The sequence below is a fragment of the Elephas maximus genome, chromosome 4 (genome assembly GCF_024166365.1).
Source record: "Elephas maximus indicus isolate mEleMax1 chromosome 4, mEleMax1 primary haplotype, whole genome shotgun sequence".
In the NCBI taxonomy this organism is placed as follows: domain Eukaryota; kingdom Metazoa; phylum Chordata; class Mammalia; order Proboscidea; family Elephantidae; genus Elephas; species Elephas maximus.
The window spans coordinates 61,146,600-61,172,686 of record NC_064822.1 but is presented as its reverse complement, the minus strand read 5'-3'; the positions used below and the strand labels follow the sequence as shown (position 1 = coordinate 61,172,686).

The window sequence follows — 26,087 nt, the reverse complement described above, 5'->3', positions numbered from 1 at the left end:
TTTCAATCCCTCTGTTACCAATATTGTATATTACCTTTCCCCTTTGTCCTTTACCCACCAGGCAAAATCCCAATCCTGGAGAAATCCCATTAGACATGGTCTTTTCAATTGCCTCATACGTGTGCAAAAGTTGGATAATGAAAAAGGAAGAGAGAAGAACTGATGCATTCAAACTGTGGTGTTGGCAAAATATACTGAATATATGGTGTTCTGCCAAAAGAACAAACCAATCAGGATGTTTCTTAAATATAAGGATGGCAAGACTTCTACTTGCTTAGTTTGAACACATCATCAGGCAAGATCAATTGCTAGAAAAGGACATCATGTTCAACAGAGTAGTAGGCCAACAAAACATGAGAGAAACCCTAAGACGGACTGACACAACAGTTCCAACAACAGGCTCGAACACACCAACAAACATGAATATGGTGTAGGATCAGGCAATATCTCATTCTGTTATACATAGTTGCCATGACTCAAAGGCCACTAATAACAACACCTTGCCCTTTTTCCCGTTACTCCATTCACCAGGTAAACTCCCAATCCTAGAAGAATCCCGTTAGCCAACTTCATTGAGCCGTGCATTCCTGCTGCCTTCAGCAGCTGAGGAAAATGAATAAAAATCATAAATTGGTACCATTATAAATTTATGGCACCTATTTTAACTGAACCATCAACATTTCCCAGAAATACTGTTCTCCTCCTCTAATTTACTCTTTCCTTCAGTTCTCTTTGAATTTCAGAACTCCCTTTCTTTCCTCTTCCCTTCAGTACATGACTTCGCTTTCTAATTCAAACAGAAAATATAAGCCGGCAGAAAGAAACCACCTCCAGGCCCCCATCAAATCTACAAACTTGGTGTACACGCCACCACTTGCTTCTCCTTTCTTATCACAACAGAGGAGTGACAGTATTGGAGCTCAACTTCTCTCACTTTCTCTGCACCTGCCCAACTTACTCTCTCATATCTTCAGTTTCACCCTCTTTACCAGCTCCTCCCACCAGCATTAAACTATGTCAAGATCTTCTATTTTAAAAGAAAAAATTTTTTTTCCAACTCCACATCCCTTTCCAGCTATCTACCCTCTCTATCTCTTCTTCCTCTCCCAGCCAAACTACTTGAAAATGTCGTCTACCCTCACTGTCTCCACTGCCTCGGCTCCCACTCACTCTTCACTTACCTGTACTCTGGATTCTAACTCGCACTTGCATGAAACTATTCTTGATAAGTCACCAATGACCTCCATATTAATAAGTCCACAGGTAACTTTACAGTTCTCATCTTACTTTTCTTCTCAGTAGCATTAAATACACGGAGCCACTCCTTCCTTCTTGCAACACTGTGGTCGCTCAGCTTTTATAACATCATACTCTCCTGGTTTCCCTCCCACTGCTCTATGTCCACTCCTTAATCTTTTTGTTGTTTTTTACAGGTGCCTCCTCCTCTACAAGATCACTAATCAGTAGTATTCCTCTGAGTCCAGTCCAAGGCCCTCTTTTCAATCTACACCTCTTCACTATACCATCTTATCCTCTCCCAATGCTGATCACTCTCAAATTTATCTCCAACCCAGACCTGAGCTCCAGGATCATAAATCCCATTCACTACTGTTACCTGGAGGTTGACATGCATTTGAAATGCAACCAGACCCCAAAAGTGGATCACCATCTTCCATTCTCTGTAAAATAGTCTTTGTCAGTCTTTGCTGCACACGGAATTACCCAAGGAGAGTTAAAAAAAATACACTGATGCCCAAGTTCCATCACCAGAGGCTCTGTTTTAACTGGTCTAGGGTGCAGCCTGGGCATAGGATTTTTAAAAACTCCCTCAGTGATTCTAGTGTGCAGCAAAGGCTAAGAACCACTGCCCTAAAGCCTATTCCTTCTCAAGTGTTTCTCATCTTATGAAGTAGTACCACCATTCACCCAGTGGCTTAAGCCACAGGGCTGAACACCTTCGACTCTTCTCTCTCACCACTGACTCCTCCTTCTTTCCAAACATTTATGAAATTCAGGTAATTCTGTGAGCGGTAGGGCAAAGGTGCATGCATACACATGCACCATCTCCCTCGCTCTCCCTCTCCACAATGTAGTATGAAAATCTGACACCTGAACGCACCTAAAGCCAGCTCTGTGACTACAAGAAACAAAGCTTACAAAAACAGACAATCATATCTGAGAGAATCACAGAGAAATGACGCCGGGGCCCTGATGAATGTTGGCACCAATCGGTGCCTAACGTTCCCTACCACGGGATTTTTTCAGATATGTGGGCCTAAAAATTCCCTCTCTTTAAGCCAGCTTGGGTTGGATTTTCTGATACTAACAATATTAACTAATAGGTGCTCTCTCTCCCCTATTATATGCTCCTACAGCACAGCTTACCACTTTGCAACACTTGGTACATCTGAAATTGTTTTCCTCAAAGGACCAGAAAGCTTGAAGTGGGCTAGGACCCTGTCTGTTTTATTCACTACTCTATCCCCAGCGACCCCTAGCACAATAGTTGGCACATGAAAAATGAAAAAAAAAAAAAACCCCATTGCCGAGTTGATTCTGATTCACAGCAACCCTACATGGCAGAGTTGAACTGCCCCATAGAGTTTTCAAGGACTGGCTGGTGGATTCAAACTGCCAACCTTTTGGTTGGCAGCTGTAGCTCTTAACTGCTATGCCACCACGGTTTCCGGCTGGCACACAGCAGGTGCCTAATAATTTTTTAGAATACATTAATGCAGTAGGCCAAAAAAATAGAGCCATTGTCAAGGAACACTGATGCCCTTATCAGGCTGATCCAAAACAGGGTCATTATGGCAGAAACCAATTGCCAATGGCAGTCCCAAGTACTGCAATCCCTTCTGAGTCCCTGATAATAAAGACACTTCAGGTTATAGGCTGACTCGAAACCTGAGTGGTCAATCCCTAGGTATGATCTGGGATACGACACGGTTTCTGGAGTATAAAAGCGCTATGTGAGTAGCCATTTCTCTGACAAATATTTATCCCTGTCATCCTCAGCCTTCACATCATCCCTGTAAGAGTGGCATAAAACCATGGCTGGGTAAGGGACAGAGAAAGGTGGTTTTTTAACCTTGGTAGGTGACACAGGTATGATGAGTCTTTTGGCAGGAATCATACTCTACTTTTTTATGATGTTTACTGTGTGATTCTTTTATGCCCCCAAGAAATTTTTAAGCATTTGAGGGAAGGTAATAATATGGTTTACCCATCTTTGAAGCCCCTTAGCACAGTTCTCCACAAACAGAAAGTACTCAACCAAAATGTCAAAATACATACTCTTCTAGTTCTGGATATGGAGAAGTAAAATTCTGGATATGTCAATGAGAAACCCTTCACACTTAAATCATGTCTCAAAGGGGCCAAGAAACTCTGGCTCTGTGAGCCACTTCCAAATCAACACGTTACTTACCTTATTTCTCAGATATCTAGAAGAGCTTTTAATATCAGCATTCAGATGAGACACATGAATCAGTCTTTCAACTCCAGCTTCCTTGGACACTTGAGCAATTGCTTGGGGAATCTTCACAAAGACATCCTCAAAATCAAAATTTCTGGAAGAATAAAGAAGAGATCGGTTAATAACACCAAAATGACTCAGGATTTCAACGTTTCCTAGGATAAGCTGGTTCTCATAAGTGTTGGAATTCATAACAGTTAAACTTTTAAACAGCAATGATTTAACCCAAAGTCCAAATTAATGTCGTTGTTTTAATTCTACAGGTCTGCTTACTGTCATTACTATACGTAATTTACACTGGTGGCACAGTGGTTAAGAACACAGCTGCTAATCAAAAGATTGGCGGTTCAAAACCACCAGCGGCTCCTTGGAAACCATATGAAGCAGGTCTACTCTGTCCTACAGTGTTGGTATGAGTCAGAATCAACTCGATGGCAACAGTATAAGCTATAAATCCATCATGCAAAATATTCCATCATGCTGAGGCCCTTTAAATAACCTGGGTGCACTGGCTGGGAACAGAGCGTGTTGGGGAGCAGAGAGGGGAATCACTTCTTGTCCCCGCACCTCCGTCTCCTCAGGGGGAAAAAAAACACTAAAAAAATCAGTTGCTGATTTAATTCAACAACATTAACTAAATGCTTACTCTGTACAAGAAACTGTATTAGTCATTATAGGGGATATTTAAGACTAGATGACCCTCCAGTCATCAGAGAGCTGATAAAATATATGATGACACAGACACATATGTAAACAAATTTAAGTCCAACTTTAATAAATGCTATAAAAGAAGTACAAACAAAGTGTTGTGGGATCATAGGAGTGAAACATTATTTTCTGATAAACAACTCACACAAAGGCTAAAGAGAACTGCTCAAACCAGTACTCATACCATTTTCAATTAGCATTGTAAAGAACAGATCTAGAATACTGTCCAGATCTAGAGCCAGTGCTCATCAAAGAACAGCAGAACAGGCAAAATCCTACCTCCTAATTCCATCCCAGATGGACAGATCCAGGCACAAGTCCAATATGGGGCATTCTGTCAAGTTGATGGCACTAACCACACTGACTCAACCCACACTGGCTTTTTACGAGCAGCACATCATGCTGCTGACATAGGTCAGACTTAATGCCAACTACATACCCTGGTGGCGCAGTGGTTAAAGGGCTCAGCTGCTAACCAAAGGATCAGCAGTTTGAACCCACTAGCTGCTCCTTGGAAACCCTATGAGGCAGTTCTACTACGTCCTATAGGGTCGCTATAAGTTCGAACTGACTCAAAGGCCAACCGGTTTGGTTTTTTTTTTAGACATCAACAAGATATCTTAACGGGTCACTGGGTATGTAAATGGTTGTTCAATCAATGCTTATTGATGGACTATTGAAAACGTCACCCCTATAATGCCTGGCATATTGAACGTGCTCAATAAATGTCTACTGAACCATAACAATTATGCGGAGAAGAAACGAGAGTCAAAGACTTACCTAGTTTCCCAGTCTTGCCCAACAAGATTGATGACCACGTTGCTGTGTTCCACCGCTCTTCGGATGGAATCTTTGTCTCTCCCATTCCATTCCTGTAATGACAATAGCTGATCAGGTGAAAACATAAGGGGTGCACCCTGCGCTTAACACTCGTATAGCCCTCCCAGGCAAGCTTCAAAATGAGCCATCTGTTGTAGTCAAAATACAGTGTCATTTCATACAGGCTCCATTTATTATAATAGAAATAATTCTGAGGTCTCAAACTCTCTTCTGATTCTCTGACTCTTCTATAAGCAAACAAGTCAAAGTACATTTACTCAGGTAATCAAATGATGGAACTAGAAAAGAGGCTGTTCACTTCTAATGGAGAATATCAAATGCCAAGGGTGAGAGAGGAAGAATCCAAGATGACTCAGGGTGGAGGAGCTTACAGCACAGCTGCATGAATGGCCCTAGAGCAGTGCCTGAAGAAAAGAAATCAAAAGTAAACCAAATAAATTCCCTGGAATAAGGCCCAGGAGGCAGTCAGGTTGGTAAACCAAGTGGCTGTTCAGATAGCACTTTCAAACAGAGACTAAAGACAGGAAACAGTATCCTACACCTAAAAGGTCCCTCTTTCTCAAAAACAAATAATAATGAAGTCCCTCTGCTATATTGCCCCTATACTTTCCCTTTCCTAATAATTACTGGAATCAAGTTATGCATTTAGAGTCTGGACTCCCTGTTAAGACTACAAGCTCTCTGCAGTCTTGTTCATCAAGACATCCTCAGAGCTTAAATCAATGTCAGGCACATGGCAGACACTCAACAAACATCTGCGGAAAAATGGAATAAATGTTATATGTTTCAATTCCAATGATTTCACATTGGCAACCTAGTAAAAGTTTTCACCTGTCACTTGTAAAACACTTTAATTCTGAGGACATGACAGGTGACCCATAAACTTTAAGTCACAAAGAAGTAGGAAAAAGCTAAGCTCCTATAACTGTAATATCAAGAAAACAGTTGAGAATAAGATTTTGGAAGAGAAACATTTTAGAAACAAGAAATTTCCAATATAAGCATTATGCTTTGCTTTTGAAAATTCAGTAAAGAATGAAAATACTATTAAAAATAAGGAGTACAAACATAATCTGTATAAAAGTAACACCAGAGATGTTGAGCATAGTTACCAAACATTTTTTTAAAGGGAGAAGTATGTAAATGGAAGAGCTCAGTTCTATAAGAGTTGCTGGGGAAAAAAAAAAAACAACAGTTGGCCTAAGCATCAAGGCCCAGGGCAGTGTTTCTCAATAGTAAAGTTGCAGGCATTTTGGACAGCACAACTCTTTGTGAAAAGGGGCTATTTTGTGCTCTATAGGACACTTAGCATCCCTGGCCCCTGACTAATAAACCAGCATGGCTCTCCAGTCATTGTGGAAAACAAAAAGGTTTCCATGTATTTTTACTGACTCCCTTGAAGGAGTGGTGTCCACCCTCCTCCCCTGCACTTCCTTCTCCCCGACCTGCCCTGCTAGGAACTACAGGTCTAAAGAGCAGCCTGAAGATTAAAGAATGATGACAGAGAATGCTCAGAAAGGGCTGTTCTAAATTATGCCAAGCAAATCAAGTTATAAAACACCCTATTTGTGATATTCTGTCTATTGCACAACTGTCCAATAGAAACATAACACAAGGCACATATGTAATCCTGAATTTTCTAGCAGTCACATTAAAAAGAGTAAAGAGAAACAGGTGAAATTCATTTTAATAACTGTCATGGATTGAATTATGTCTCCCCAAAAATGTGTATATTAACTTGATTAGGCCATGATTCCCAGTATTCTGTGGTAGTCCTCCATTTTGTGATTGTAATTTTATGTTGAAGAGGATTAGGGTGGAATTCTAACACCCTTACCAGGTCACATCCCTGATTCAAAGGGAGCTTCCCTGGAGTGTGGCCTGCACGAACTTTTATCTCACAAGAGATAAAAGGAAAGGGAAGCAAGCAGAGAGTTGAGGACCTCATACCACCAAGAAAGCAGCACCAGGAGCAGAGCTCATCCTTTGGACCAGGAGCCCCTGCACCTGAGAAGCTCCTCAATCAGGGGAACACTGAGGACAAGGAATCATCCTCCAGAGCTGACAGAGAGAGAAAGCCTTTCCCTGGAGCTCACATCCTGAATTTGGACTTGTAACCCACTAGACTGTGAGAGAATAAATTTCTCTTTGTTAAAGCCATCCACTCGTGATATTTCTGTTACAGTAGCACTAGATGACTAAGACAATAATTTATTTAACTCAACAGATCCAAAATATTATTTCAACATATAATAAATGTAAAATATTAATGATATAGTGCACGTTATTTTCTTTGTATTAAGTCTTTGAAATCTAATGTGTATTTTACCCTTACAACACAACTCAATTCAGACCAGCCACATTTCAAGTACTCAATGCCGTAAGTGGTTAATGGCTACCATACTGGACAGTGTAAGTCTAGAGCCAGGGCTGGCAAACTGTGGCCCACAGGTCAAACCCAGCCTGCAGCTTAACTTTGTAAATAAAGTTTTACTGGAATATAACCATGCCCAATCATATATGTATTGTCTACGGCTGCTTTCAGGCTAAAACAGCAGAGTTGAGTAATTATGATAAAGACCCTATGACCCACAAAGTATAAAATATTTACTATCTGGCCCTTTATAGATAAAGTTTTTACGAGCAACACATGGGATGCAGGAACCTAGCTGAAGGAATGCCTTTTGGGTGGAGGATGCCCTTGGTCCATTCTGTGGTGAAACTGTTGCTTTATTACGCTGCTTCTCTCTCCTAAAAAAGGTTTAATGATTTACATTTTTTAGCTCTAATAACCAGTCACAATGGCTCTTACCAGGAAGATAATCTGGCCCAGGTCACCCATGGGACGAAGGTACATGAGGTCATATGTATCACACCGATAGGGTATGATCACCTGTGACCCCATACGACCTAAAAAAGATGGAGTGAAACAAGAATCAACATCAACATATGGATACATTATAAGACAATGACTTGGTAAATATTTAAATTCTGGTGTGATATGCGAATTGGTACTATGTTTGACAAAAAAACATACTGTGCCATGCTAAAGATGCCATAGGAGCCGTGGTGGCACAGTGGGTAAGCGCTTGGCCGCTACCAGACAGGTCAGCAGTCTGAATCCACCAGCTACTCCACGGGAGAAAGACGCGGCAGTCTGCTAAAGATTTACAGTCTTGGAAGTCCTATAGGGCAGGACTACTCTGTCCTATAGGGTTGCTATGATTCGAGTATCAACTCAACACCAATGAGTTTGCACTCAAAATGCCGTAACTTTTCAGAGTTCTCTATGCCCGTCTTAACATCCTACGATGAAATCTGTACGAACCAGAACTCGACAGGACTGCCTTGTTTTTCCAGATCTTGAAAGTTTTCCGCCTTTAACACGGTGCCGTCTAACTACTTTTCTACCGCTAGTTTTAGTGGAAAATATTTGTGCTTTCCTTCTCTGACAGGTTTATGCCTTACACAGGTGCTGGCTTTCGCAGCTTTTACTGTATATTGTTTGGAAGCATGGGTATGCTCTTAATGCCACAGTAGATAAAAATTACATAATTTCAAGATAGGAATTTAAAATGTGAAGAAACATTCTCATGGCCTTTCATCAGGCAGCCCTAGTAAACGCCAGTAGAGCATATCGAATTCAAGGAACTTCACTTACCAAGGTGGTTGACAACGTATCGGCCCAGGAATCCTGTCGCTCCAAACACGGTGGCCACAATCCCACTGACTGAGGAACGCCCACCTTTCCCATGAGGCCTGAGCGCATGATGAAGCTGGCGCTGGGGTGGGCCAGGGAACACGGATGTGGCTATTGCAGTAATACCAGAACCTTAAACAAAACACCAGAGTAGAAAAATGACAGATGTTGATCCAAAATGCTATGAATACAAGTAGCTTCTTTCCCTGGAAACCTGTAATATTAGTTTGCTACCAATCTTTCATTAGTTGTTAAGTGCCAACATAATAAGAAACACAAGTTTAAAAAAAAAAAGGAAACGCAAATTATTCCAACAAAGAATTCACCCGACATGTGGATATACATTAAAATTAGAAAGTAAAGCCCCTGCTCTACTTACCTAGGAAGATACAGCACAGAAAAAAAATTAAATGGATATTTACAGAGTATAAACTTCTACAGTCAGGGAGGTGAGAGAATGCAAAATAAGGGAGCAAAAATCAAATGGATCTAACATGAGGAAGGATTCCTGAAAAAACTGTTTTGAAAAAGGTTTTAAGAATAATAGAGACTTCTAAGTTAACATATAACACGTATAATAACGCAGATGTGGAAATAAATATGCCCGGTGTGGGGGAGCCACAAAACATTTACCTGGAAGACTGAAAATGATGACTATGAAAAATAAAGTTAATGATACAGGTTGGAGGCAGAGAACTGTTAGAAGAGAACATTAAAAACGATTTTCTGGCTTCTAAAAAGGTTAATAGCCAGTGATTTGTCAGACCTTCCACTATTTCTTTTTCATAGAATTACTTGGTGCTAGAAGAAACCTAGCACCAAGTAATCCCTGCATCAATGCTTACGTCTTCTCTATGGCATGTGAACAAAGAGCTCAGGTGGCCTTAGCCTGATCACCTGCAGGGCTGGAAAACACTACTTCCTGCACTGGCCTATTCTGATTTGAGCCACTCTAACAAAAGTTCTGCCATATGGGCATCAATGACTGCTTCCCAGCAGCTCTGAACCCTAGATGCCTCTAAAATACCACAGAACAAGTCTAATCCCTCTTCCACATTTAAAGGCAGCAATTATATTCCCGCTAAGTATTCTCTTCTCCAGGCTAAGTTCCTTTAACTAGTCTTCATATGGCAGAAATGTACATCCCCTCTGGATAACTCCAATTTTCAAGTCCCTTCTAACTCATTCTGTTAAGCAAAAGGTCGGCGGTTCAAATCCACCAGCTGCTCCTTGGAATCCTATGGGGCAGTTCTACTCTCTTCTACTGGGTTGCTATGACTCGGAATCAACTCAACAGCAACCAGTTTTCTAACTCATTACAGCAAGTTACCTAACTTCCGTGTAATACACAGAAAACAACTCAAAGGGCTTAAAGTGCTGAAAACTTTTCTACTTCGAGCACCAAAGTTTAGACTTTAGGTCTAGTGCTTTCTAAATCCAGAGAAAGCTGAAAGAGACAAATAGGAATTGCTTTAGAAAATGCAACATTTGTTTTCTGGGGATAACTTCCCTGTGACACTCTGCCTTGAGCTGTTTTTCCATATCGAAAAGTATGGAATTGGAAAAAAGAGCCTAGCTCACCACACAGTGAATGAAATCACAGAGATTCAAAGCAAGCATCACAAAGCAGATGTACAGTAACAGCTAAACTTGCAGAGCTCTAACCAGGTGCCAGGCACGGTGCTAAGTGTTTGATATTATCTTATTTAATGCTATCTGTACCCCCACTTTACAGATGAAGAAGCTAAGGCTCCGAAACTGACTGGCCCAAAGTCATGCAGCTAGTAAGTGGCAGAACCAGCTGATTCTAGCCTGCACTCTTAGCCCTGTGGCAATACTGCATCTCCCAGGCTACTTGACAAATGGCAAGTAAATACCCATCATGGTAGTAAGAACAGCTAACAAGAAAAAAGATGTGCAATTATTGGTACTTTGTCCTGGTAGCTTTGGTAAAGCTCTTTTTAAAACCGATTGGCCTGGTACTTGTCCATAACAGGCTGGTGGTCAAGGTAAAGTAAAGAAAGTAACCAAAAAGAAATAAAGGGTGCTTTTTGGGTTAACAGGTAAGACAGATATAGTGAATACAGTCTTAGAGACAGTAGTATAGCATATGCTTATGTTAGATATAAGTGAAGGCAGCGGACGAGAGTTCACAGAACAAGGACATCAGGGAAGGGACCGGCCTTAGGTCAGAACAGGAGAGAAGTCAGAGCACTACAAGAATAAGAACGGGTCAGCTGTTAGATTTTTATGGTGGGAAAAAGATGCTCTTCTCATCTGATTCCTTTTATTTCTCTGTAAAGCTGAGGATGAGACACAAGCACACATTCAAAGTTTTAGGAGACTGGCAATGTTAAACAATCATTATGGAAGGCGGGAAAACAAATTTCCTGGAAAAATGTAGTGCTGAAAATACACTTGAGATTTGTGTTCATGGATTTAAAATAAGGCCATTAGTCGGGCTGGATTTTTGCCCAGCCCTGTTCTAAGGTACAAGCAAGAAGTGGAAATCTTGGCTGAACCAGGGTTGATGTTTTTTTATGAAAAGGGGAGAAGGGCTGGGGAGTTCAGAACATACAAAGGGGAATGATTAGTGTGATGAGTAAGGAAGGAAGTGAGGGCACAGGAGATGGCAGAGTCAATGAACTGAAAGCACTGATGGCGTTTAAGAATTATTAGTCAAAATAATTAGTATATTAGTATTAGTAATAATTAGTATATTATTAGATAATATTAGCATCACAAAGGGAGTACATGTACGCAAAGCATTTAGCACATTACCTAGGATACATTAAGCACTCCATGAATAACAGCTGCTTATATTTACTATTAGTTCGGAATTCCTCAAAAAGTAAAGTTACCACTAACCTCACAAGGTTATTTGTTTTTTCAACAATTATGGACCAAGCACTTATACAGAAACTGTGACTATCACAGTAAAAAAGACAAAGTCCCTGCCCTCATGGAGTTTATATTTTAGAGGGTTGCTACGAGAATAATACATGAGAAAGTATCCGTCATGGTGCCTTGCAAATAGTATCAAACCAAACCCAATGCGTCAAGTCGATTCCGATTCACAGCAACCCTACAGGAACGTGAGTACAACTGCCCCATAGGATTTCCAAGGCTGTAATCCTTACAGGAGCACACCACCAGGTCTTTTCTCCTGCAAAGTAGCCAGTGGATTCGAACCACCAACTTTTTGGTCAGCAGTCAAGAGCTTAACCACTGCACCACCAGGGCTCCTTTTCACAAATAGTAGGCGCTCAACAAATACGTTATTATCCTCTTTGACTCGTTTCTATGTTTTCTTTCATTTATTATGAACACCTCTGGGGAGTCTGTTATTGTTGTCAGGTGCCATCAAGTCAGTTCTGACTCACAGTGATCCTATGTACAACAGAACGAAACACTGCCAGGTCCTGCACCATCCTCATAATTATTGCTATGTTTGACCCCATCGTTGCAGCCACTGGGTCAACCCATCTTGTTGAGGGTCTTCCTCTCTTTTGCTGACCCTCTACTTTATCAAGTATGATGTCCTTCTCCAGGGACTGGCCCTTCCTGACAACATGCAAAAGTACATGAGATGAAGTCTAGCCATCCTTGCTTCTAAGGAGCATCCTGGCTGTACTTCTTCCAAAACAGATTTGCTTGTTCTTCTAGGAGTTCACGGCATATTTAATATTCTTCGCCAACACAACTCAAAGGCATCAGTTCTTTGGTCTTCCTTATTCACCACCCAACTTTCACATGCATAGTAGACAAGCATGGTTTGGGTCAGGAGAACCTTAGTTCTCAAAGTGACATCTTTGTTTTTTAACACTTTAAAGAGGTCTTTTGCAGCAGATTTGCCCAATACAATATCTCATTTGATTTCCTGACTGCTGTTTCCATGAGCGTTGATTATGGATCCAAGTAAAATGAATCTTTGACAGCTTCAACATTTTTCTCCGTTTTTCATGATGTTGCTTACTGGTCCAGTTGTGAGGATTTTTGTTTTATGTTGAGGTGTAATCCATACTGAAGGTTGTAGTCTTTAATTTTCATCAGTAAGTGCTTCGAATCCTCTTCGCTTTCGGCAAGCCAGGTTGTGTCATCTGCATAATGCAGTTTGTTAATGAGTCTTCCTCCAATCTTAACCACTGCACCACCTGGGCTCCTTTGCTAGCTACTAAAGTAGCTATTAAAATGATCATAAAAGACATTGTGACTCCTAATGTTAAAAAAAAAAAAAAAACCCAATTCAAAGTGTGTGATACTACATAAACTACCTCAGTTTATAATTTCGTAAACGTTTTTTAACCCTGAGAGAAATTCTGTACTGTTACATATGTCAGCTTTGTAGCAGAAAATTATAGTTGGTAATTTTACTTCCTATGATGACCACTGGAGCCCTGGTGGCACAGCGGTTGGCAGTTCGAATCCACCAGCCACTCCTAGGAAACCCTATGGGGCAGTTCTACTTTGTCCTATAGGGTTGCTGTGAGTCAGAATCAACTCAGTGGGAACAGGTTTTTTTGGGTTTATGATGATCATCTATCCCTTAGTGTATAAATACCTCAATTCCAAAGCGGTGCCTTTGGCAATCAACAAGATACAGCAAAGGTAATTAAAAAAAAAAAAAGGCATGGGAGTCAGCCAGGCCTGTGATCAAATCACTCTCTACCACATGTAAGCTCTGTGATCTCGAACAAGTAACCTGAGTCTTGGTTTTTCATCTGTAAAATAGGGATGGCAAAGTCTATCTTCTATCACTGTTTTATGATTCTGAATCTATAGTGTTTTGATTATACTACATACTAGATTTTTCTCTCCAGAATTTACGCAAAAGCATACTTTACCAGAGGCAATACAGCATGGTGGTTAAGGGCTCCAGCGTATCTTGGGGGACATCTAGCTCAATTGGTATAACATAAAGAAAATATTCTACATCCTACTTCGATGAGTAGTGTCTGGGGTCTTAAAAGCTTGTAAGCAGCTATCTGGGATGCTCCACTGGTTCTGCCCCGTCTGGAGCAAAGCAGAATGAAGAAAACCAAAGGCATAAGGAAAAGATCAGTCCAAAGGACTAAGGGATCACAACAACCATAGCCTCCACCAGACTGATTCCAGAACAACTAGATGGTCCCCAGCTACCACCACTGACTGCTCTGATAGGGATCACAATAGAGGGTCCCAGAGAGAGCAGAAAAAAAATGTAAAACAAACTTCAAACTCACACACACACAAAAAAACACCAGACTTACTGGTCTGACAGAGACTAGAGAAATCCTGAAACTATGGCACCCAGACACCCTTTTAATTCAGTACTAAAGTCACTCATCAAGTTCACCCTCAGCCAAAGATTAGACAGGCCTATAAAACAAGCAATAATACACATAGCTCAACAAGGTATACAAGATTAAATGGGCACACCAGCCCAAAAGCAAAGACAAGAAGGCAGGAAGGGGACAGAAAAACCGGACAAATGAAAATCGGGAACCCGAGGTCGAGAAAGGGAGAGTGCTGACCCATTGCGGGGTTGGCAACCAATGTTACAAAACAATTTGTGTATTAATTGTTTAATGAGAAACTAATTTGCTCTGTAAACTTTTACCGAAAGTGCAATAGAAAAAAAAAAAAAACTATTTCCAGGAAAAAAAAAAAAGAGCACCAGCATGGTGTGAGTTAAAGACAAATAAGTTAAAGGAGAGGATCTACAAAAATATCTAAAACTACAGTTAGCAAATAGCAAGTGCTCAATAAGTAGCAGTTATTATTATTCACAAGAAGCCCTGGTGGCACAGTGGTTTAAGTGCTTGACTGCTAACCAAAAGGCTGGTGGTTCTAAACCCAGCAGCCACTCTGCAGTAGAGAGATGCGGCAGGCTGCTTCTGTAAAGATTACAGCCCTGGAAACCCTATGGGGAAGTTCTACCCTGTCCTACAGGGTCACTATGAGTCAGAACCAACTTGATAGTGGTGGGTTTTACTATTATCCACAATCTACATTATGTCACGCCAATGTAATAATTTAACAAGACCCAACAAATGTCTTTGCAGAGTTATCCACTAGAAGTTATCCACTAGAAATGATATACACCAAGCATCTTCTCAGTGGTGTACAGGAACTCTACCCTACAAGGAAAACCAAAAAAAAAGGAAAGGATCCTCTGAATATTTCCAGTTCTCACTTAAGCTGAACATCAGAATTAACTGTGGAACTTTTTTTTAATTTAGAGTGCAAGGAACCAATCTCAAAAATTTTTATTCAATAGCTCTGTAAGGGGTCCCAATTTGTACTTTTTTTATAGAGTTCTAAGGGTGCACATGCAACCAATTTTGAAAGCATATGACAGTCTGTAACGACTAAAACACACTGCGGCAAAAAAAAAAAAAAAAAAAACAATTTTGGGGGGTCGACTGGGGCTTGTTTTTGGGTAAGAGGAATAGAGGGTGAAAAAATAATGAGGTATAACTGCATTCCTGATTTTCTTTCTTTCTAGCCTTCTGGCGAGTGGAAAAGCAAGTATGTATTCTCAATGTAAGGATCATGAGAGCAGATCCAATCACAAGAGACAGGAAATTGAACAATGCTGAGAAATTCTAAGATATCCTTCATTCTTCTTCTCTCTCCTTTCCATGAAGCTCCTGTTTCTTCCCTCCCCAAACATTCCCTCTCCCTCGACCCTAGTGCCTCCACCTAACACATTATACATCTGTAGAAATGCCTTTGGTTAACAACGTATTTTTATAGATATTGCTTCATTTTATCTTCTCAAAAACTCTCTGAAGTTGAGGTATTCTCATTTCCATTGTGACAAGAAAAATCTACGGTTGAGACCAATTAAAGGTTTGCACAAGGTCATAAAACCAATGCATACAGAACCTCTGACCACTAAGTCCTTGTTCGGATCCATTTCCTCCACTACCCTTCTTTTCCGTCCCTTACAGATTCATCCTTCACTTCCTCGCCCTACCCGCCCCCGCCAAAAAAAAAAAAAAAAAAGTTTCTCATAACCCCAAACCGTGACAACCCTATAAGAATTCTCCCGATCCTTTACCTGTTCTCCCTCCTTCTTCCCCTTTCTCCTCTTCCTTCCTGCTGCTCACGCTTTTTCAAAGCGGACCCCTTCCCAAAAACACAATATATGAGTGGGGGCGGGGAAGAGATAGGGGAGACTGGCCAAAAGCAGCTCCAGACCTAGAAAAACCAGAGTGCCTAGGGTGTCAGCGTGTCCGCTGCAGCACGACAGCACCCCAACAACTTTAAGTCCCCTACTTAGAACCCTGCTCAGGAGCCGCCGTTCCCGATGACTTACGTGACATTGGAAAGTCCCGGAAAACCAGACGATGAACGGCGGCCGCCATCTTTCCCATAATCCCCACGGCCACGGCTATGGCTACGGCGACTAATCTGGGCCAAAATTTATCTCCAACCCTGTCTGCGCAGGCGCTGCATGGGAAAAGAAGGAGTGGGTCTGAGGTTGGGTTAGCGTACAGCTGGGGAAAGAGGAAGAGACCTAAGCGGAGGGAGAGTGAACGAGAGGGGGAAGAAATGAAAAGGAGAGAATCGTGGGTCTGAAACTCAGACCTGGGATGAACCGTAAAGATAATGTCATATTGTCCATAGGGAACCTGAAGTTCAGTCAGCCAGTGACTCCAAACCAAAAACCAAGCCCGCTGTAGTCGAGCCGATTCCGACTCTTAGCGACCCTATAGGACAGAGTAGAACTGCCCGATAGTTTCCAAGGGGCAACTGGCGGATTCGAACTCCCGACCCCTTGGTTAGCAGCCATAGCACTTAACCACTGCACCACCAGGGTTTCCACGACTTACTCTAAGGTTATACAAAATGGCAGAACCCGAGCTCGAGGAGTTCAGCTCTCCTAACTGTCAGTGCAGTGCTTCCTGAAATTGTCAGGTAGAGCAGGCTTTGGTGAGACTAGAGAGGAGGCGTGGCCCCTGTGTTTGAGGATTTCTTGAAGGGAAAAACCAGGGCCCAGAAAAGGGGTGGAGGGGCGAGAGGACTAGGAGAAAAAAGGGAAGAGAAATAGAAATGAGGATGTGTATCAGAATGTATTATATGCCCCAGAGAAATAAATGCACATCGAGCCCACCAAGCATATTCAGGCCCTTTGCTCTTGTTCACGTTTCCTGGAATGCTCACTCATACGTATGCACAAACTCATGTTTCTGCACAAAGGCAACCTCTTCAGAGACTTCTCTGACCACCCTATCCAAAGTGGTCGTCGTGCCACCGGTGCTTTTTTTTTTTTTATAATTATTTATTCACTTATCAAAGCACTTAACAGTACCTGACATACCATATCCAGGCTTTTTTAACCTGGAGTCTGTGATTCATGAGTAAGCTATAGGAGGTCTGAGCCTTTTCAAACGTTATGCAAAATTTAGTGGCCACGTATGCCATCTGGACATTTTTCCAGGGTGAAACTCCAAATGTGTCTCTCTCAAACTTTTTTTTCTTTTTTTTAAACTATGAACCCCTTTGGGAATCTACATTATTCTAGAAAGAGCCGTCTGGAGCCTGAAGAGATTCCAGAAAGATTAGACTAAATACTTGCATTTTTAAATATTCTGGTCATACCTGTCAGGAGATAGCAACCAGTGATCGTTGAAGATATTTGCCTTGGGTTTTTCTGAAAACAAGCTAGTTTGGGGGGTTTGTCTAGGCTTGGTCATTCTCTTAGTGTTTGTTTTTTTTTTCAGAAAGGGAGGGAGCGTGTACAGCTGGTATGGACAAAAGGCCTGGAGTGAGTGTTCTTCTTAGTTGCTGTTGAGTCAGCTGGACTCGTGGAGACCTTTCATGTAACAACGAAACATTGCCTGGTTCTGGTCCATCTTCATGATTGTTGGCAAATGAGTAAAACCATTGCCACTGAGTCAATTCCAACTCATGGCGACTCTACAGAGTGAGTGGGAATTGCCTAACACTAGGCTTGTAATATTGGTTGTTCTACTCTACCCCTCCCCCACTGTTTAAACTACTTAAGAGTCACCTATCAAAATAAATTGAAAAAAAAAGGAAACCCTTGAGAAATTTGATCAGAGAAACTTACTAATGCTAGACTGTGTTATTTTTTTTTTTTTTTACCTCTTTCTGTGTTCACTCAGAACTTACCATTTGCTAGTATTTGATTCTGAGGTCAATATGAATATTAACATAATATGCTTGTTCTGATAAATCAACAGACCACAGTATTATTAGCAACAATTATGTTATTTGACCCATCCAAGTCAAACATTCCCTCATGTTCTCACTACTAGTTTCAAGGTTGCATGATACATTTGAAAGAACACTGCGTTAAAGCCTAAGGTATTAGATCCCAGTCCCAGTTCTACCAATTACTAGTTATGACCTGAGCAAGCTTCCACATCTGTCTGAGAGAGAAAATAATGCCTATCCCATTACCTCAAAAGGTTACTGTGAGGATTCAGATGACATAATGGATGTGAAGGTGTTTTGTCAACCTCAGAGTGCTATAAGCATGTACGTGCAGTCCTATTTGAATATCATTGAAGTATCAAAGTCATGGAAGGTTACAGCTGGAAGGGATCTTAAGAGATAAATCCAATTTCCATTCATCTTAAAGTAGAAGAAACTGAGATCTGATATAAAAGATCACTAATAGAGTAATAAACAAACCAGTCACTTTTGAATTCGAATTAGGATTTTCATCTTAATCTTGTCGCCTTGATCAGAAATTGTTTCTGCTTCATGGAAACTCTATATTATACCTATATTTAATCATTAATTACAGACTACCAAAGGTAACATATCTAAAGAGAATGTACTCATAATAAAGCCCTCAAGCCTAGAAGAAATTGCCAACCACAGGCCTCTTGGTCTGAGTTAGCCCAGTAGAGTTCCTGAGGTTGAGGCGTTGCAGAGGACCTTCTAAGAAGAATCAGCTCAGAGAAGACCAGTTTAGGCAAAATACCCCAAATTTTATTTTTAACAACATGGAAGATGCTTATAGGAGTCCCTAGGTGGCGCGAATGGTTAAGTACTCAGCTATTAGTCAAAAGATTGGCTATTCAAACCCACCCAGAAGAGCCTCAGAAGACAGGACTGGTAATCTGCTTCCAAAAGCCTTGAAAACCCTGTGGAGTAGTTCTGCTCAGTACACACGGGGTCGCCAAGAGTCAGAATCGACTCAATGGTAACTAACAACAAGAAGATGCTTGTAGCAATCCAGGCTGGATCCCACAAAATGAAGTGATTCCATGGGCTTTGCTTCAGAAATTAAGTAGACCCTCAATTCCTTTTAATTCTTATTTTCCTCCGTAACCATCTGGATTTGTTAATATACAATACTTACTCTGTTATTTTGAGTGGAATCAATTGGCAAAATCTCCCCCTCCCATATTCCCTACCTAAATTAGACATTCAAAGGAGAGAATTCATATGAAGACAATAAACCTAATCCTTCCAAACTAAAGCAGCAGAGCCTTCGAGTGTGCCTTCACTGTCACCCCCTCCCCTTGTCCTTTGACTCATTTCTGGTCAGCTCACCACTGTTGCTATGGAGACAGTGATATCACCAGGTATGATTCTGATGTCACTCTTCAGTCCCAACAAGGGGGAGGTACATGGAAGACTGAGGGAGGAAACAAGATCTTGAGCTGAGCAAGAACATCCCAGCATCTTCATTGACTTTAAAAATATATTCTGGAGTCTTCTGTGGTTCACTACTCCAGTGCTACAGAGGTAGGAAATCCCACTGGACTGATAAAACAGCCCATTCTCGAATATTCTGTGGTTAAAAGGCAGAATTCATTGACAAGTGATGGACAACTTTTCATATTCAGCCCAGCCTCTCTCTTCTGCCCAGTCATTTTTAATTTACATCAGAGTCCTCTGGAAATGAATGGACCTCTCACCTACCATCTTTGCTGCTGAAGTTTTAATTTTCTTGCAACTTCAGCAAAACTTTGATCAGCTTTTGTTGGATCAGATCTCCTTGGCCACCCTTTTGGGGACAGGAGGGGTCTTACTCTCTGCTTCCCAATTTGATGAGAGTGGAAGTTTGATTACCTACTGACTTTTCCTTTTCATTGTGTGGCTATTCCAAAAGTTCCTTTCTTTCCAATATCCTAATACCAAAATCAGACTGGTATAGCTCAGAATTCCAATTCTCACCCACTCACTATTTCTGAAGCTTTCGCTAGACTTTAATAGAGACCTGGGAAAGGGCAGGATGTATAAGAATGTGGAGAAAGTATCTGCATTAATTAACATGCCTTTAAAGCAAGAAGCTATTACTAAGGGAAAGTGCAAATTAAGGAGATCCACAGGAAAGTTTAACAATGAAAAGTGCACTTAGAGAAAAAAATTTAAATACATACACAAAAACTTATTTAAGCAAAATGATTTGAAACTCTGATTTCAGCAGCATGTAAATATTGTTTCTACAATGTGCCAGGCACTTACAGAAAGGAAGGAGAAAAAGAGAATAAATAGAATAGAATATTTAAAAAAAAAAAAAAAAGGGAGAAACTTGTCGCATATGAGTCAATTTCAACTCATGGCAACCCCATGGTCTTCCCTTTTAAAACTGGTAGTAAAACCTAGATGAAAGTTTGCACTGTGGTTGAATAAACCTCAAAACTAGATCAGAAATGTTTCCATATAGCAAGAGCTCCATTTATGTTGCTTGCATTTTGAGCTTTTCCATGAGGTTAGAAATCTTGAGCAAAACAGGAGCCCCTTGCTTAAGATGGATACAGGAGAAAAATGTCTTGAGATGGAGCTATGGTCTGGGCTATAGCAACCATAACCAAACCTCCTGTATTGTTTGTTCATGCCCTGCCTAGCTGACATTCATGATTTGCTGAGGTAGTAATTATATTGGCATTTTTGGGAAACATTTTAGGTCAATCCCTCTATTAGCCATAGGAAAATTTCATAGCTTCCAGGATGTCAAACTGCAGTGCTGGAATATCTAAGGAATTCATCCACTCGTTCCGATATTCCCTTTCTGGGCCTCAATTTCTTTATCTGTAAAATTAATGTGTTGGAATAAATCATTTCTAAGGCCCATCTTATCTTTATATAAGTATGCAGTTCACTTTCCTCATCAAATTTAAAAAGATAACACAAAGCATCATTTTTTTCTTTCACTTGTCCACCTCAACTCCAGGACATCATTCATTCATTGGTTTTATTGCAACCACTTTAGATTTTCCTTTCTCCTTTTCCACTTCGCTATGCCAATGTTGGAGCCCTAGTGGCATAGTGGTTAAGGACTAGGCTGCTAACCAAAATGTCAGCAGTTCGAATCCACCAGCCACTCCTTGGAAACCCTATAGGGCAGTTCTGCTCTGTCCTATAAGGTCACTATGAGTAGGAATGGACTCGACAACATGGGCATAATATATATAGTATGGGAATGCATGCTGTGATTCAGAAGTCTGAATATCATCATCATCAAAAAGCATTAAGTAACTATATATGCTATCTACAATAATTTAAGGGGTTTAAAATCTAAAACAAGCTTAATGGATACAGCTAAACATGCAGGGGGCACAAAAATAGAATTAAAACATTAGGACATATGTAATCGCAAGTGTTGGCTGGATATCTATGCCTACTACATGCACTTTGTGCTTGTGAAAGGAATTTTAAGAGCACTTTGAGAAGTCACTTTATTTGTATTATTGTGGTAGGAAGGTAGTAAATTGTTGGGTAAGTCTCTGGGCCATCATAAACTTATCCCCATATGGAGTCAAGCTTCAAGAAGGTCTGAATATATGGCTTACCACCATAGCAAACTCAAGTAAACCATTTCTTTTTTGTTCTTAGATTCTCCAATTTAAGAAAAAATTGAGCTATCTGCTATTAGAAATAGGCAATATTGGTATACCTGTTCTTTTATCATAGAATTATTAAGCACCAACTTTAACTTACTAGCTACTATGAAGAATACCAAAACGAATAAGATAATGCCTATGTCCTCATGAAGCCCTCTAATACAGCAGATGACGTACACACAAGCAACTAAACTATTAAATAGAATGTAAAGGTTCAAACAAAATGTGATGGAGACTTAGAGGAGCAATCACATTCAATTGTTGTTGTTGGTAGGCGGTGCCAAGTCGGTTCTGACTCATAGTGACCCTGTGCACAACATAACGAAACACTGCCTGGTCCTGCACCATCCTAATGATCATTGTGCTTGAGCTCGTTGTTGCAGCCACTGTGTCAATCCACCTCGATGAGGGTCTTCCTCTTTTCCGCTGACACTGTTCTCTGCCAAGCATGGTGTCCTTCTCCAGGGACTGATCCCTCCTGACAACATGTCCAAAGTATGTAAGACGTAGTCTCACCATCCTTGCCTCTAAGAAGCATTCTGGCTGCACTTCTTCCAAGACAGATTTGTTCGTTCTTTTGGGTATTTAGAAAATATTTTGTGGATGGGGCAACTTTTGACTTGCACTGGGAATTAGAGAGACGTTATTTGGAGGGCTGGGTGGACATTCTGTTGGAATGTCTTAGAGATAGCATAAGTGAAGAGAATTGATCTGGAAGACAGGTTTTGACATTAACTATGAACTCCCATTATAACTCAAAATCAAACCCATCGCCATCGAGTCAATTCCAACTTATAGCAACCCTAGAGTACTGAGCAGAACTGCCCCACAGGGTTTCCAAGGCTGTAAATTTTTATAGAAGCAGACTGCTGCATCCTTCTTCTGTGGATTGGCTGATGGGTTCGAATCGAAGACCTTTGGGTTAGCAGCTGAGTGCTTTAATCACTATGCCACCAGGGCTCCTTCCCATTATAACACCAGAGTATAGATTTCTCTCAAGTCCTCAAAGGATAAATGCTTACAAAGTGTTTTGAGATCCATAAATTCAGAACATTTATTTTCCACTCCAGCTACTTCTCTTCTGATTCCCAATTCAACCAAGTTTGATATTAGGCTAAAAATTTTTCAGTGTCCTCATTGTTAAATCTGACTATATACCAATGATTAGAAAGTAGAGAATAACAATAGTCATTTAAGAAATTATCGACCAAAAGGTGGGACTATTTTTGTCCTCTGCAAACCAACCTATGCACCAAGATCTGGACTCTCCCAAGGCAAAGTCATGGCGGCTCCATAGACACATCCAAACTCCCTGAGAAACCAGATTACTGGGCTGAGGGCTGGGAACCATGGTCTTGGGGGATGTATAGCTCAACCGACATAACATAGTTTATAAAGAAAAGGTTCTACATCCTACTATGGTGAGTAGTATCTGGGGTCTTAAAAGCTTGTGAGTGGCCATCTAAGAAACTCCACTGGTCTCATCCCATCTGGATCAAGGGAAAATGAAGAAAACCTAAGACACAAGGGAAAGACTAGTCCAAAGAACTAATGGACCACAACTACTACAGCCTCCTCCAGACTGAGTCCAGAACAACTATATGGTGCCCGGCTACCACTACTGACTGCTATGATAGAGATCACAATAGAGGGTCCCAGACAGAGCTGGAGAAAAATGTAGAACAAAATTCAAACTCACAAAAACAGACCAGAATTACTGGTCTGACAGAGACTGGAGAAACACTGAGAGTATGGGGCCCTCGGACACCCTTCTAACTCAGTAATGAAGTCACTCCTCAAGTTCACCCTTCAGCCAAAAATTAGAAAGGCCCATAAAACAAAATGAGACTAAATGGACACACCACCTTAGGGGCAAGGACAAGAAGGCAGGAGAGGACAGGAAAGCTGGTAACAGGGAACCCAAGGTCGAGAGGGGGAGAGAGCTGACATGTCGTGGGGTCAGCAACCAATGTCACAAAACAATATGTGTATTAGTTGCTTAATGAGAAACTAATTTGCTTCATAAACCTTCATCTAAAGTATAATTAAAAAAAAAAAGAAAAGGAAAAAAAAAGAAAAAAGATCTGGACTTACTCCATGAAATTTGAATGCCATTTTGTGTTCACCACTTGTATGCTACATGTAAAAAATAATAAGTCAAAATCATCTCGTAGTAAGAGTGATATGAGTCATATGTAAAATTAGTTTTTATTTGTGTCTTTTTGTTGCAGATTCCCTATATTACATGGCAGGAGGGGTGGGTAAATTTAGGAATAGTGAAGACAACAACAAATTAATCAAGAGCTTTCCCTATATAGCAGAATCTGTCTTCAGTAAGAGTAAGTAGTCACATAATTTCCTTACTGTTTTACACTAAATTCTCATCCTTGCTTTTTAATTGTGGTATGAACCCTGGTGACGTAGTGGTTAAGTGCTATGGCTGTTAACCAAGAGGTTTGCAGTTCAAATCCACCAGGCGCTCGTTGGAAACTCTATGGGGCAGTTCTACTCTGTCCTATAGGTTTGCTATGAGTCGGAATCAACTTGACGGCAGTGGGCTCGGTTTTCGGTATGTAGCTTAAATAAGACAGTTACTCTGACTTTTTCCTTTCCTGTAAGAAGTAATTCATTAGGATGAAATGTAAACTGGAGATTAAGAGACCCAAGCTTCTGGCTTTCACTTGCACTGTCAACTATCTAGCACAACCTGCTTCCAAGTCTTACCGCTTCTCTGCCCAAGTCATAGTACATTCCATTTTCTTCTGGATAGTAATGATGCAAGCATAAGAATATTTATATACAACAATGAGCTGCTGACAGACAATGAAGAGAAATGGATTTAAATTTAAATTTCTTAGGCATTAACAACTTTGTTAGGGTAATGGAACTTTAAAATATACCAAAGAAGTTTAGAATATCGGACTTAGAAAATGTTTAAAGAAAAGGATAAGTAAGTATCTATCTGGAGCTGTCCAGTCTATCTCAGAGAGGGTCTCTCCAAATAAGCCCTGGCCCAGGGATTCCCAACTCTGAAAGTACATTAGAATCACTTCAGTACATTTAGGAATTCAATGCCTAAGCACCCCATTATCACCTCAAAAAAACTGAAATAAGATTCTCTGGGGATAGAAATTCAGACTCAGTAATTTTTTAACATTTCTCTCAGCGATTCTAAGAAGTAATTAGGGTAGAGGACCCACTGTTTACCCAAGGAATCTATTGTCTTGTGGTGTCAGGAAGAGAAAAAAAAAGGTTTCCTTAGCTCAGTAGTCTGAATTAGTGATTGGGGTGTGAAACTGGGTACAAATCAATGTGGCAATGAACAGTAGCTATTGAAACATTATGTTTTCTTTTAAATAATTATCCATAATGTTCTGTGCAACAAAAATAATATGTCCACCTATATATAAGCTTAAATAGTGTGTTTAGTCTGTCTTTGATTTGTGCTTTATTTTGAGGAAGATGTCCATCCCTACCACAGACCAAAGTCCTTTTAAGCAAATATTTCCAATTAACAGATGTTCAGCCCTAATAATGCCCCACTTCAAGCAATTATAAAACAAATTTCACTGTAAAAAACTAGGATATGTTTTTGAACTTCATTATAACAGATTTTTAAACTGGTATATTGTTGGAATTAAAATATGAAGATGTATGTCTGTTTCACAAAGATGTTTAGGGACATTGAAGACGAAAAACTAGCCACCTTATTTCACCTTGCTTAATGAGAGGTATAGATTTGCGCAAAGGTGGTAATGAAAGAAGTGAAACTTTGGTGTGGAAGCTGGGTAATGAAAGTATGGCATGGAAAAAGAGGGTGAAGGGAAGCATCACAAACTTGTAGATTATCAACGGGCAACTCTAGGTCAGAACCTCTAGTCATCATGACAGTTGACCATATTTTCAAAAACTACTAAGTACGATGCAATGTCGTGGAAAGTGAATGAGAGTAAGGCCAAAGGTGCATATAGAATAGGGGCTATTGTGCTCAATTCTGAAATAAGGCAAAGAAGCAGCAAGTATAGGCAATTCTTTCAAGAAAAATGGCTAAACATGGGAAAAGACAGAAACTAGTAGCTAGATGGAGGCTTGAGGTTAAAGAAGACAACTGACTAAAATGAACCCTAGCGTTCTGGCTTGGAAGTTCAGGTAAATGGTGGTGCCATATACTGAGATTAGGGAACATAGCAAAGTGTTGGGAGGGCTATGAAAGAATCCACACCAACAAGGGCACCACTGCGTCTGTGGACAAAGGCCCATTCGACAGTGCATAATTACATCTCTTCTCCTGGCATTTGGAAGTTCGGCTGAAACTTGGGGAATGAGAAATCCCCCAGGATCCTTGGATAGTGGAGGAGTGATTGGTCTTAAGAGTGAGCTACTAGAGTTATTGCTAACACAAGTAAGTTGTTGCTCTAGAATTAATTCAAAATTGAAGCATATATTACTTAAAAGAATAAGTTGGTAGCCCACCAAAAAACCAAACCAAACCCAGTGCCGTCGATTCTGACTCATAGCAACCCTATAGGATAGAGTAGGACTGCCC

General features: G+C 40.6%; 1 protein-coding gene across 1 annotated transcript in view; it reads right to left on the bottom strand.

Annotated features, from left to right (window-relative positions):
- Nucleotides 1-16,098, bottom strand: part of NDUFA9 (NADH:ubiquinone oxidoreductase subunit A9) — a 39,167-nt gene extending 23,069 nt beyond the window's left edge. Inside the window, exons 1-5 of the mRNA XM_049882250.1 lie at nt 16,030-16,098; nt 8,688-8,858; nt 7,839-7,936; nt 4,967-5,058; nt 3,431-3,572 (exon numbers count right to left, since the gene is read on the bottom strand). Of these exons, the coding sequence (XP_049738207.1) occupies nt 3,431-3,572; nt 4,967-5,058; nt 7,839-7,936; nt 8,688-8,858; nt 16,030-16,087 (561 nt within the window). The 5' untranslated portion in view covers nt 16,088-16,098. The remainder of the gene's footprint in view (nt 1-3,430; nt 3,573-4,966; nt 5,059-7,838; nt 7,937-8,687; nt 8,859-16,029) is intronic.
- Between the last annotated feature and the right edge of the window lie 9,989 nt (nt 16,099-26,087).